The sequence below is a fragment of the Giraffa tippelskirchi genome, chromosome 1 (genome assembly GCF_054371585.1).
Source record: "Giraffa tippelskirchi isolate mGirTip1 chromosome 1, T2T-mGirTip1v1.2.pri, whole genome shotgun sequence".
Taxonomy (NCBI): Eukaryota; Metazoa; Chordata; class Mammalia; order Artiodactyla; family Giraffidae; genus Giraffa; species Giraffa tippelskirchi.
Window position 1 is genome coordinate 27,372,783 of NC_137275.1, and position 13,603 is coordinate 27,386,385.

Genomic DNA, 13,603 nt, shown 5'->3' on the forward strand with positions numbered 1-13,603 from the left:
CTAGATGCAGTTAAATTCTCCCCCACTTTGAATTCCTCCTCCAATTAAAAAAAAAAAGCCTCATGAAAAGAGAAACAAAAATGGTATCCTCTTACTGTGCAATTCTAAAAATGAGTTTCTGCATTTCACTATAGCAACTAGCAGGATATTTAGACACATACACAGCGATTCCCTCTACGAGATCCACTTTGGCAAATCTTATTAGAAGAAGGAAAGTGGAAGACATAGCCCTTCAAAAAAGCTGAAAAGATCTTTGTTTGGGAGAAAGAGGGAGGAATATTTTTTAAACCATATAAAGAAGTTTCTACTGGAGGCTTCGGTTTCCTAAATTTAGCCATTCGATGTCCCAAAACTGAGGTTTGATTATAAATTGGTTCTTCTATCCTTTCTGAGGAATACCTTTGGTAGCAGGCAGGCCCCTTTATCTTCAGCCTGGCAGCATTCTTGAAAAACTCCATTATATTTATTAGCATAATAAAGGAGTTCTGGTGCATAAAAGTAGGGATGTCTTCTGGCAACTTCGTATAGGTATCTAAATTTTTAAACAAAAAAAAGTCACTTTCCTATAGCAGGAACAAATGCATGGCAGGGACATTTATAATCTACTTTCTCCCCAGAGCCTTCAAAATTCAAAGACTTCTAATTTACCAGTTAAGCTCAATTTGCAAATGAACTTGCCTTTGTCATTCTTTAAGTCAGTGAAAAGGTTAAATTCATACATATATATATACATATAAATATATACGCATGCATAAAATAGTTTAATTTCAGTGATATGTTATTGACTAATTTGAAATAAATTCTGAGAATGCTAAATATATACATATATCTTTATAATATCTTAATATATGTCAACTTCAATTATTTTCATACAGATCATATCTTGTTCTGCAAAAGATCTTTGATCGACTTTTTCATCATGTAGAATGTTGTAGTATGTTAATTACTATGTAAATTACTTATTTACTACATAAATAACATAATAAGTACACTATTTCTTTGAAAATTGCCATTAGAACAAAAACTTCAAGTCTTAATATTGATAATAATTTTCATAATAGTAATTGTTATAGTGACTCTTGACTTAGTTCATAATTTTTAATTTTGAAGCTTAAAAATCTTATTACTTACTTTCCCCAAAACTTCTTTTCATCTTCCTTAAACTCAGCACACAAAGTATCGGGGTCTGGTTTCAATTTAGGGAGGTCTGGGTTATCGTCTTTGTGTTTCAGGAAGCATTCATTTCTTTCAGGCTCTTGTTTCTCACAGCAGTCAGCCATGTCACCATAGGTTTCGCGAAGGGTTGCAACTTTACACAATTCATCTCCAAAGAGAGTGTGCTACATGGAAGAGAGCAGGCTTCAAATTGCTGAGCAGCATTTTATTTTCCTTATACCCAAAGAACAGTACAAGAAATTAACATCTTGGTAAACCTTGGTTGCTGCTAAGTCGCTTCAGTCGTGTCTGACTCTGTGCGACCCCATAGACGGCAGCCCACCAGGCTCCGTCATCCCTGGGATTCTCCAGGCAAGAACACTGGAGTGGGGTGCCATTTCCTTCTCCAAACCTTGGTTAGTATGTCATATAAAAATCTACTTTTTTTCTCAGATTTAGAGAGTTTCCCTTGATTTGACCATCTATGGGTGATTACCATAAGAATTAAGTGTCACCCTATTACTTATAGTGGATAAAACAGAAAGGCAAAAAGAATCCCTTTAAGGAATGAACAGAACTCCTGTTTCCAGCTGAGGCTAAAGGCCAGAAGAGAAATCATTCAAGTAAAAACTCAAGGGAAATTATCTTCTAAGTAGTCATGAATTCACATTAGGGAGGACAGTGTTCAGATAGTTTCTCATTTGATCTGCTCCTTTTCCAGAGGTCCAAATTTTTAGTAGGAACCATTCGAAACTGAGGAGTAACACAATCTACTGTATATTAATTGTTACTGCATTAGAATATAATTTTTTTGTTCTAGAAATATTAGCCTCAATGCACAGTCCGTTAAATGAATCCTTTCTGTATCAATTAATTTTGATTATGAAAGTAACGATAACTTCAGGGGAAATAGGCTCAAGACAAAATTTGTTAATTTCTTTTAAAATGTATTTTTAAAACTCATATTTAGAGTAATATTATTGTGGGCAGTTAAAGAACTGATTCTGCCTTGAGACAGAAGTACATATAGAGAAAAACAAGAATGAAGCCTTCTGTGATAAACAAAAAATTGCCTTGTCCCAAGAAAGGTATATACAAAGTGGTAAGAGAAATATAGACCTATCTTTGTATTACAGATCTATCGGAAAATATCACAATTTCAAAGTCCTGATTTTTTATTGTATGTAAAAATATGAATATCCCTAAAAACAAGGAATACATAGCCATACTGTTGTTTTTACTTAGATAACAAGGTAAAAACTATCCTATCATTATTAGTGTCTATGAAAAGAAATTTAACTTTAAATTAAAAAAAAGAAACTTCTAAAAATAAAAAATTTCCAAAAATGCTATGACTTTTGGGTGTGGTTTCAGTAAAGAAATGTTTTTTAAAACTGTGATACACTAGAACATCTCTATCATCAAAGTAATGCTATACCCACTTTTGAGTGTTGCTTACAAATATAGTCTTTGATAATAATTGAGAAAACTAAAATGAGATATTTTTACTTTTTAAATGTTCAAGATTATGTTATAGAAGAAGAAATACTATTCAAAATCATAATATACTTACAAGTGACTTTTCACAACCTGCATGTGACTCATCGTCAACACATGTTTTTGCAAAATCAGTTATTTCCTTCACTAATTTTACATGTTCATCAAATGGACACTGCTGCAGATACTGAGAAAAGGCAATCAGTACCCTGAAATAAAGAACAAAAAAAATGTATAATAAAATTTTAATATACACTAGGTTGCTATATTAGATAGCAAATAGTGTGTCTGTATATGTTCTGTATTTTACACACCTTTCTCACAATTATTCAGAGATCCTATTGACATCAGCTGTGATCTGAGGCCTAACCAGGAATATGTGGCTTTCTAAGCAAAGAGGATGTATATTTCCATCATGTTTAAATATATGTTTGTGCAGGTCAGTATATGCATACTATCACATCATCTATGTGAGCAAGCAAGAAAAATGTATTCTAAATAGATCTATTGTTAACCAGGGCATTACACAGGTCCTTCAACTATTTAAAACAAAAATAAAAAATCATACATACATACATAAATATCTTATTTAATCAGGCAATAGGATGAGACAGACTTTGAAAAATAAGCTATTTCCTCACCTTTTACTAGATTAAAAAATATTCAAATTGTCTCAAAAAACCACAGAAATATTTGCTGGGTAAAGAATTTAGTAAATGAGTTGTGAAAGGAGTCATATAGTAAAATGTTTTCTACCATGTAGCTTACATAAGAATTCCATATCTACACTGTCCAAACAGTTTTCATTAGCCAAAAGTGACAATATATATTTTAAAAAATTAAAATTAAATACTGTTTAAATTTTTGACCCTCAGTTGCAATTGCCATATTTAAAGTCCTCAATAGCCACAGTGGCCAATGGCAACTATATTGGTCAACACTGATATAGAATATTGCCATCAATGCAAAAAATCCTATTGGAGAGTACTGTTCTACAATCTTTGATGACAGGACTACAAGGACTTCAAAATTGTAACCAACACTATTAGAAACATTAAATTTGATTCTTCAATATTTTAACTTACAGGCCTTTGAAATTGTCTTCTCCCAAATCTTTAAACCGATGAGCAATCTCACTCTTGTCTGGAGGGGAAAATGGGGGAAAAAAAAAAGATTTGCTTTAAATTCTGAAGGAACAACTGGTTACGATATTATTTTTTATGTTTCTCTCCATTTGACTTGGGTATTCATCTGCTCCAAGATATTAAGCTCTGATTCCCTACAGAAAATCTTAAGATGATAATGAAATATTTCTTCTGCATTTAAGCAGAAGAGTTATTTAATGACCAATGATACTACTTGAAAACCCATTACAGTCATTACATATTTATAGCTTTATATTCAAACTTGGATAGGATCTAATGTTCTTGCAGTGTTTATAACCTGAGAGGATAGTCCGAAATGGAAAATATAAATACAAGTTCTATTGATAAGATTAAAATCACAAATTTTGTATTTTTTATATAAATTGAAGTATAGCAAATAGGCCTTCGGAAACTTGGATTTTTAAATTCGATCTTCAACTATATTTTGTGAAGGTTAAGTCACTCTGCAAAAACTCCTTCATGTGCAATAGGAAATTACAGTGACTAAACAATTCTCACTATTTTTTTTTCACCTAGGATGTTAGAAATGTATTAATAAGGTATCTTCCTAAGGGTTCACAAATACAAAATATAGTAACAGTCTAAAAATAAATGCTAAAGGAAAACTTTCTTCATTAAAGGTTTACTGAAACATTTTTGTCTAGGAAAGAAAAGTTGAACAACTGAAACATAGAATTCTTACGTGTATCTCGACGAAACACACCCCTGGAATAAGCAGAGCTGAAGAGAAGGAGAAGGGAAATACAAGTTGCCCACTTCATTGTGCCAACGTTTTGTGGGGTTGATAGAAAAGATAGTATGAATAGAGGGAAATCAGCACTAATATACTTCTTTAGCCAATAATTGTAGATTATTAACTAGACTCATCTTTGTATTTCATTGGTTCATAAGCGATTACAAAATTCATAGCATTCTTGCCAAAAAAATTGTTTAACTGAATCCCTTGCGTATGTTTGCTGTCTGGAACTGGTTTTTCCACAAGACCTTGCCAATTCAATAGTTATGTAAAACACCTTATCAAATTTTACATAAGAGTTTAAACAATTTGTACCATTACTGTGTTCTCTATCTGTGATTGATTTACTATTTGAACATTTTAGTTTTCAATATTTTCAAAAATTTGACCAAATCAATAACTTAGCTTGGAAATAAGATATATTAAAAGAGTTAATCTCTGAGCCACCTATCGCTGATTCATGTTGATGTCTGACAGAAAACAACAAAATTCTGTAAAGCAATTATCTTTCAATTAAAAAATAAAAGTCACATGCTTTTCTTTAACGTTATTTTAAATTTCAGAATAAATTTAATTTGGGGTCTAAAAACAAAGCAAAACAAAGATAATTTTTCAAAAATGTTTTTTCAAAGTTCCTTCCTTATTCTCCCCACCCAAGATTTGATCTCTACCTCTGAAAAATTATTTTCTCTGCCCTTTTGCTCTACAGATGAAGAACTATGGATTTCAATCAGTAGGAAAACTGACTCTCTCGGACACTACTTTCTCTATCTTCAATTATTATCAATCCAGATATTTCACTTAATTAAATAACTGAGTCAATCAAAACTGTCATGTTGCCCTATGGCACATATAAGCACAGAGACTAGTAAGTACTTAAGAGAAGCATTATTTTTCCTATTCAGTCATATGATGTAAGAAATACACTTTCTATTATCTTATTTTCAGGATACTGATTAAGTAATCAAGCACAGAAGAGGAGATAATAGAAAAACAAGTGACAGATATATAGATAGATGACAGAGATGGATAATACACATATAGATGATGACTGGGTAGCTAGAGCTGATAAAAGTTTTTATTAATGGCTTAAGAGAGTTCTGAAGAATGGAGCCAAACATGTCTTTCTGGCCATAGCTGAACAGAAATAAATTAATATCTGCCTATGGAATTATTTCCATTGGAGAAAAACATTTCTTTAAAGTCTGAAATTGTATACTGTAAAAGGAAAAAGGAAACTATGATAATTTTCTAAATAAAAATATAATGCCTCTTGGGGTACACTATGGCATTCTTTATTTGAAGTCAGTATTAAACCCTGGCCTTTTCCTTAAAATGCATCTTCTGGGAAGACTTGATCAAACACACAGTCCTTATCATTGGACATAATTGTGTTACTAATTCCAAAATCAGGTCTTTGTCATTTACAAATATACTTCGTGCATATTTTTTGTTTAAAAAATGAAAAGAATATTAGTTTCTCCACCTAGTTTGCACTGTAACACTATATTGAAATATAATGGTAATATAAAAAACAAAAAAATTAAATTCATTATGATTCTGCAAACTTAAAATTGATATTCTTATGTTTAATGAAAATCTCATAGTTTTCAAATAAAAGCTGAAAACACCTGAATCTTTCTTTATAGTATCAATAATGCATTTTCCATGTGTGTATCCTTTTGAAAAATTAGCAGATGTATGAGAAATTTAAATATTTAATTTTCAACATTATCTGCTTAAAATTTATCTTAATCAATCTTAATTAATAAGCAACAGTTCCCAATATAAGGATACCTATAGTCTTCTTTGATTAATTCTGCAGGTACATTCTAAACTGACAAGAATAAAACTACACATTTGTTGGTTATTTCTAAAAATTCTCTTCTTCGAAGCTTTTAAACTCATATTTAGTTAATCATCAAAGGAATCTGGCGTGGGAGTAAATGCAAATATTTAAACCAAGAGTTATAAATATGGCTTAAAGAATCTAGTTTCTAAGTAAATAGGAAGCTAGCTCCAATAATTTTTCAATGCTTTCCCATTTTTATGGAAGAAGTTTAAAGAGAGAGTGGTCAAGATTACTTCTGGACTTCCCTGCTGGTACAGAGGATAAGAATCCACCCGCCAATGCAGGAGACACAGGTTTGACGCCTGGTCCAAGAAGATCCCATATACAGCGGAGCAACTAAGCCCATGCACCACAACTACTGAGCTGGTGCTTTAGAGCCCACCAGCCACAACTACTGAGCCACAGGCTCTGCAACAAGAGAAGCCACCGCGAAAAGAAACCTACACACAGCAATGAAGAGTAGCCCCTGCTCACCGCAACTAGACAAAGCCCGCACAAAAGCAACAAGACCCTGTAGCCATGTGTCGCAACTCCTGAAGCCCGTGAACCCTAAAGTTTATGCTCCACAACAAGAGAAGCCACTGCAATGAGAAGCTACTGCAACCAGAGAGTAGCCCCGACTCTCCACACCTCGAGAAAAGCCTGCGCAGCAACGAAGACCCAGCACAGCCAAAAATAAATTAATTAAAATTTTTTAAAAAGAAAGAAGATTACTTCATATGGAAATATTAATAATGTACTGATCATTTAGAATAGAAAAAATATCTCACTTGAAATATAACTGGGAATTAAACCTGAGCCTTTTTCCCTTTTGTCGTTTGTTTTTGCATTCACTTCGACACGACAGAAAAAGCACAGTTTTGAAACAAATGAAATCTCTCTTGAGACCAGTCCCCCACTTATTTGTCATGCTAACCATAACCTTAAACTTAACACCCTCCTACTAACCTCGGGATTCCTGAAGCTCCTCACCAAAGTCATCCAAACCAGGTTTCCTTTCATCTTTTCATTTTCTGGGTCCAACCCTTATGCTGTCTCCTTTTGTGATAAGATTACTACCTCTGGATTGCCTTCTCTTAGAAAAAAAGTGAAACGTGCATTAAAATGCAACAACAATATCTGATAATAGCCTTGGTATTTAAATAGAGACTTTCTAGAAACACTTAACTCAAAGTCATTCCAAAACAAAGGAAATTTGGATCTATTTGGAGAGAAATTTAAGAATAGGAAAATCTTTTCTTAGTATGCTTCCTACTATAGTGTGGACTTAGATGTCTGTATGTATGGACAGGTGGGGTAGATCCTACATCGAGAAGGCCCTGGACTGCTTTGCAAAAAATACAGAAGGGTAGAAAAGTGAAAGACAATTAAGCATCAAACTAACTAACTGAAACATGGTAAGCAATTTAACTTATTCACTCGTGAAGATACATTTCCCATTAAAAAGTAAGAAAATAAATTGTCCAAATTGCATGAACTTATATAGGCATTTCAAATACAAACAAAAAATTGTAATATAATCCAAATACCAATTGTCCCCTCATCTCCCACTGTAAACACTTGATTGGTAAGAAAATTCTTTGCTGAAAATTTTGTAGAGAACAAAGAAAAGAAAGTTTACATTATAAAACCCACATTAGATCACCACTGCTGGCTTGTCCCAGCTAGCAAGACCTTGTCTCTCCAAATCTCCCATGGCAGGAGGGTCCCTTGTCTCCCTATCCTCATGTTACTTTGGGCCTCTAGAATTCACTATACCTTCTTTCAGATTTCCTATCCATGTATTTCAAATTCCTCAACTCTTTACTATCTATGCAGTTTAATTCATGTTAGTGCAAATTCTAGCTCCAAGCTTGAACACACAAATCTGTTTATATCTTTATGCCATATGGGTGAAGCTGGATTAACTCATGGTTAAGGACCCTTCTACCTTGAACATTCTGTTATTCCATATAGTCAGTGAAAGAGTCAGAGTGGGGCTTCCCTGGTGGCTCAGTGGTAAAGAATCTGCCTGCCAATGCAGGAGACACGGGTATGATCCATGACCCGGGGAGATCCCACATGCCACAGAGCAACTAAGCCTGTGCACCACAACTCCTGAGACTGAGCTCTACGGGCCATGAGTCAACAACCACTGAAGCCTGTGCACTCTACAGCCCATGCTGCACAACAAGAGAAGCCACCACAATGAGAGGCCTGCACACCACAACGAGACGGTAGCCCCCACTCATCACCAAGTAGAGAAAAGCCTGCGCAGGAATGAAGACCAAGCACAGCCAAAAAATAAAATGAATAAATAAACAATAAAAAAAGAAAGAAAGAAACAGTTATAGCGTGAGAAAAGGGCCTGACAGAATGAATATAACAAGTTAGGGAATTGGGATACAAAGCTGAGAACTGGTCCATTGCTAAGCTGCCCAATGGCTCCTCAGACATAACTTTCCATCTAGTTCTCTAGATGGCTCCAGGCTGAGCATCTGAAGTTTGCTCCCTGTGGACAGACCCTCCGAGATGAAGATAATAGCAGGAGCAAGAGAGGAGCTGAATCCTTCCCAGATAAGAGACCACATATTTCTCATTCTTGAGGTCAAGGAAATGTTCCCAACTACAGATGCATAGAAAGGCTCCTCAGAGGTCAAAATGGAGGGGCCATCACTTCATAGTAAGTGATGTTAACCTACCCATAGGCCTCTTTGCTAGAATCCATCTTGGTGAAGAGATGCAGTGCACATATGAGAGGATCCTGAGATATACCAAATACAGACTCAGAACCAAGCAAAGCAAGATGATTGGTCAAAGGAAACCAGAAGAAATGCCCCAGATAAGTGATTCAAACTCCCAAGGGCACAACACTCTCCAAGTCCACTCATATGAGTCTATTCACATGTACACTTTCCCTCCGAATAAACACTTTACTTGTTTCACTACATTCCATCTCTTTGTAGGAATTCAATTCTACAAAGTCGACAGGTCAGGTCTTGTCACTGGCCACTGGCCCTGGTGGTCTAGTGGCTAGGATTCAGCACTCTCGCTGCCACAGCCTGACTTCAATCTCTGTCTGTGGAACCAAAATCCTGCTTCAAGCCACTGCAAGCTGAGGCCGCAAGAGATCAGTTCAGGTTAACATTTTTAAGAAATGAAAAGATCATTTAGGTTGTCTAAATTATAAAATGACATGTTCCCATATATTTTCATCATTTTTCCAAACCAAGAAAAATATAGCTAACGCCTGAAATCCATGTTTATCCACTCTTCATATAAGTTAGCAACAGTCTACAGACATAGAAATTGAAGTTAATGCTAGTAACTCCTCTCTCACAATAGTAGCTACAGATTGAAATCAAACAGAATTTAATACACTACTGATCATAGAAAAAGCAAGAGAGTTCCAGAAAAACATCTGTTTCTGCTTTATTGACTATGCCAAAGCCTTTGACTGTGTGGATCACAATAAACTGTGGAAAATTCTGAAAGAGATGGGAATATCAGACCACCTGACCTGCCTCTTGAGAAACCTATATGCAGGTCAGGAAGCAACAATTAGAACTGGACATGGAACAACAGACTGGTTCCAAATAGGAAAAGGAGTACGTCAAAGCTGTATATTGTCACCCTGCTTATGTAACTTATATGCAGAGTACATCATGAGAAACGCTGGGCTGGAGGAAGTACAAACTGGAATCAAGTTTGCCGGGAGAAATATCGATAACCTCAGATATGCAGATGACACCACCCTTATGGCAGAAAGTGAAGAAGAACTAAAGGGCCTCTTGATGAAAGTGAAAGAGGAGAGAGAAAAAGTTGGCTTAAAGCTCAACATTCAGAAAACTAAGATCATGGTATCCGATCCCATCACTTCATGGCAGATAGATGGGGAAACAGTGGAAACAGTGGCTGACTTTATCTTTCTGGGCTCCAAAATCACTGCTGATGGTGATTGCAGCAATTAAATTAAAAGACGCTTACTCCTTGGAAGGAAAGTTATGACCAACCTAGACAGCATATTAAAAAGCAGAAACATTACTTTGCCAACAAAGGTCTGTCTAGTCAAGGCTATGGTTTTTCCAGTGGTCATGTATGGAAATGAGAGTTGGACGGTGAAGAAAGCTGAACGCCAAAGAATTGATGCTTTTGAACTGTGGTGCTGGAGAAGACTCTTGAGAGTCCCTTGGACTGCAAGGAGATCCAACTAGTCCATCCTAAAGGAGATCGGTCCCGGGTGTTCATTGGAAGGACTGATGTTGAAGCTGAAACTCCAATACTTTGGCCACCTTATGCAAAGAGCTGACTCATTGGAAAAGACCCTGATGCTGGAAAAGATTGAGGGCAGGAGAAGAAGGGGACAACAGAGGATGAGATGGCTGGATGCATCATCAACTCGATGGACATGGGTTTGGGTAGACTCAGGGAGTTGGTGATGGACAGGGAGGCCTGGCATGCTGCGGTTCATGGGGTCTCAAGGAGTCGGACACAACTGAGCGACTGAACTGAACTGAGTCTACAGACATAGAATTGAGGTTAATGCTAGTAACTCCTCTCTCACAATAGTAGCTACAGATTGAAATCAAACAGAAATTAATACACTGCTGAGAGTTTAATAGTGCTGACTCTCTTCATATTCTCTACTTCTTTCAAAAGTAATTCAAGAGACAATACTTAAAAAGATTAAAGTCACAAAATGGAACTATTTTTAACTTCCTGTAAAACCACAAAAGTTGTGTAGCTAAAATATTCTTAAGTTAAAAGGTCAGTGGATTAATTTAGGAAGTTTTCATTAGAGGATAAAAATATTTTTCTCCTTGATGTCTTCTAAAGCTTAAAATTTAGCAGATGTTTTGCAATATTGCAGGGCTGGACTTTAGCTGAAACTTCTCTGGCATGCCACCCAAGTGAGCCATGAAATTTCAGTCTTGAAATTCTTGTCAGCTTTTTAACCATCTTTGTATGGGTTAACATCAAGAAATAAATAATTTGACTTAAAAAAATTGTAACTCTTAAGAAATATATCACATAAATAATTGGCCTAATTTTCTCTTTTTAAATAGAAATTCTTCTCTAGCTTAATTCTAATAAACTAATGTAAATATTTTAAATGATTTTAAATACAATTATTTCACATATAAACATTGAATTGTTCAAAATTGGTTTTTCATTATGTAGATACCAAATAGAACAAAACTCTTTTGTTAGAATAATATTTTTAGGTTTGGAGTTTCTGTTTGTAAAAATAGTTATTTGATAATAATATATTTCAATAAAAATATGCATTCAGATGGCATAAAGAAGTAATTTCAGTAACATATGACGTTGACAATGGCACTCCCTTTGCAAAATGCTCTTCATTTACAGTTGTGAGATATTCGGTATATTTAACACCAATATTTTATTATATGAAATATATACAATTACTATTTTGATTGTAATTTTCTACTAGATATTCATTCATTGATTAAAATTATATAAATTGGTGTCTCAGCATTTACTGTCTTAAAGGCAAATACTGTTATTGACGAGTTCAAATTTCTCTTTGTTATTGCATAGAAGATTGGCAAAAAAAAAAAATACACATTGAAAATCATGGCATCTAAAAGCAAACATTGTCCTAGCATCAACAAACCCATTATTTACTTAGGAACACCAGTGTTCTTGCTGACAAGGCAAAATTCTGCAAACAATGTTTCAGACTTATTTTATTACTTATTATTTTAAGCAGCACCACCTAGTCTTTCATTTATGCTCAGAATGTACTGAATGCTGGCTAAATGCCAAGCATTTCCTAGGCTACTAGGATACAAAAGATTAATAAGATATAGTCCCTGACTTTTGAAGTTCTTGAAGACCCCCCTAGATCTTAAAAGCCACCATTTAATAGGGAAAATAAATACATGAAAGATAATTACAATGCAACATTGTAAAGTACTGTGGATGTAGAACAGAAAGTACTCTTGAGCTGATAAAGAAGTATCAGAGAAGCTCTAAATCCAAGGGCAATCTCCTCTGTAAATAAGATGTGTGGACTCTAGATTTTTCAGGTAATTATGCAACTGAACAGACTGTAAAGCTTCAAGTTTGCATTCTCTCTGTTCATGTTTGCTTATGAAGGAAATTTCCCTGAAGAAATGGAATGAGTAGGTACAGGATTGAGGGAAGGAAAGAAGGTATAAATATGTGTAATTTCTAAATGCTTCATAAAATACAAAAACGCAGAAAGCAAAGAGGATTCAATTTAGAAGATAATGAAATTCCCTGTAGAAGTGGAAAAGCAGGCTGGCAGTCAGAAAAGAAAAGCAGAACTTGCAGTTATTTGGATTACAGGCAAAGCTAAGGATGAGATTGGTCACTTTAATAGTATAAGCCCCAGAGAAATGCACTGTCCTTGTAGAAAGCTATAAAACTTCTATGGGGAAATAGTTCATCTAAGATTATTGACAAAATTAGAAGACCTCCCAAATATTTAATGACAAAACAGTGTTCTTGATCCAAGTTGTAGCTATTTAACAATATTGTGAGTCTGGAAGTCTGAAAGGGATCTCCAGGGATGTGACTTTTAAACCGAGAATTTTTTAAATGAGCATAAAGAAAGATGAAAGAAAATAACCTTCTAGGCACAGTGTACAAAATGTGCAAATGCTTGAGAAAAGAAAGGGCATGAAAGAAACTGAGAAAGGATAGATAAAGAGTTAAGAAAGAGCACAATGTGAGATAAGACACATGAGTAGATGGTTAGTATGTCATATTAGCTACAGTAGTATTTTTGGTTTTCAGTCTGAAAGCAATGAGATGTTGAATGATTTTATTAGCCCAATGATAAAATCTGATTTATGCTTCAGGAAATTACTCTGGTTGAAGTCTAGGGAAGAGATTAGAGAAGGCCAGAGTATTTTTAGGAAGACTAGTCTTGGAACTAATGCAATAGTCCCAGCACCAGACGGTGAGATCTTGACCTATAACAATGATATAGAAATGCAGAGAGATGGGCAGATTGAAGAGATATTTAGCAGCAGTCCTGGTCTTGGACCCAAGCAAGAGATCCTCTTCTCTAAAATCCATGCTTTAGAAGGCCTCCTCTTGCTTATTCCAGCTATAGTCTGCCTCAGCTATGTTCTGCTTCCAGCTATGCTCTGCTCACAAAATCAAGGGTATGTCGTCCTCTTTTTCTAGACCATGATTCAGGTACCTGACCCTAAAACTCCTTGT

General features: G+C 35.0%; 1 protein-coding gene across 12 annotated transcripts in view; it reads right to left on the reverse strand.

Annotated features, from left to right (window-relative positions):
* ALB (albumin) overlaps positions 1-13,603 on the reverse strand; it is a 141,967-nt gene that overhangs the window by 13,562 nt on the left and 114,802 nt on the right. For 9 of the 12 annotated variants that reach the window (XM_081586830.1, XM_081586898.1, XM_081586850.1 and 6 more), the window contains 4 exons: positions 3,738-3,795; positions 2,729-2,861; positions 1,132-1,340; positions 400-532 (listed from right to left, as the gene is read on the reverse strand). In XM_081586830.1, the coding sequence (XP_081442956.1) occupies positions 400-532; positions 1,132-1,280 (282 nt within the window). In that variant the 5' untranslated portion in view covers positions 1,281-1,340; positions 2,729-2,861; positions 3,738-3,795. Of the gene's footprint in view, positions 1-399; positions 533-1,131; positions 1,341-2,728; positions 2,862-3,737; positions 3,796-4,500; positions 4,617-13,603 lie in introns of those variants that run through there. The other 3 variants (XM_081586859.1, XM_081586841.1, XM_081586810.1) reach the window with 2 other exon arrangements.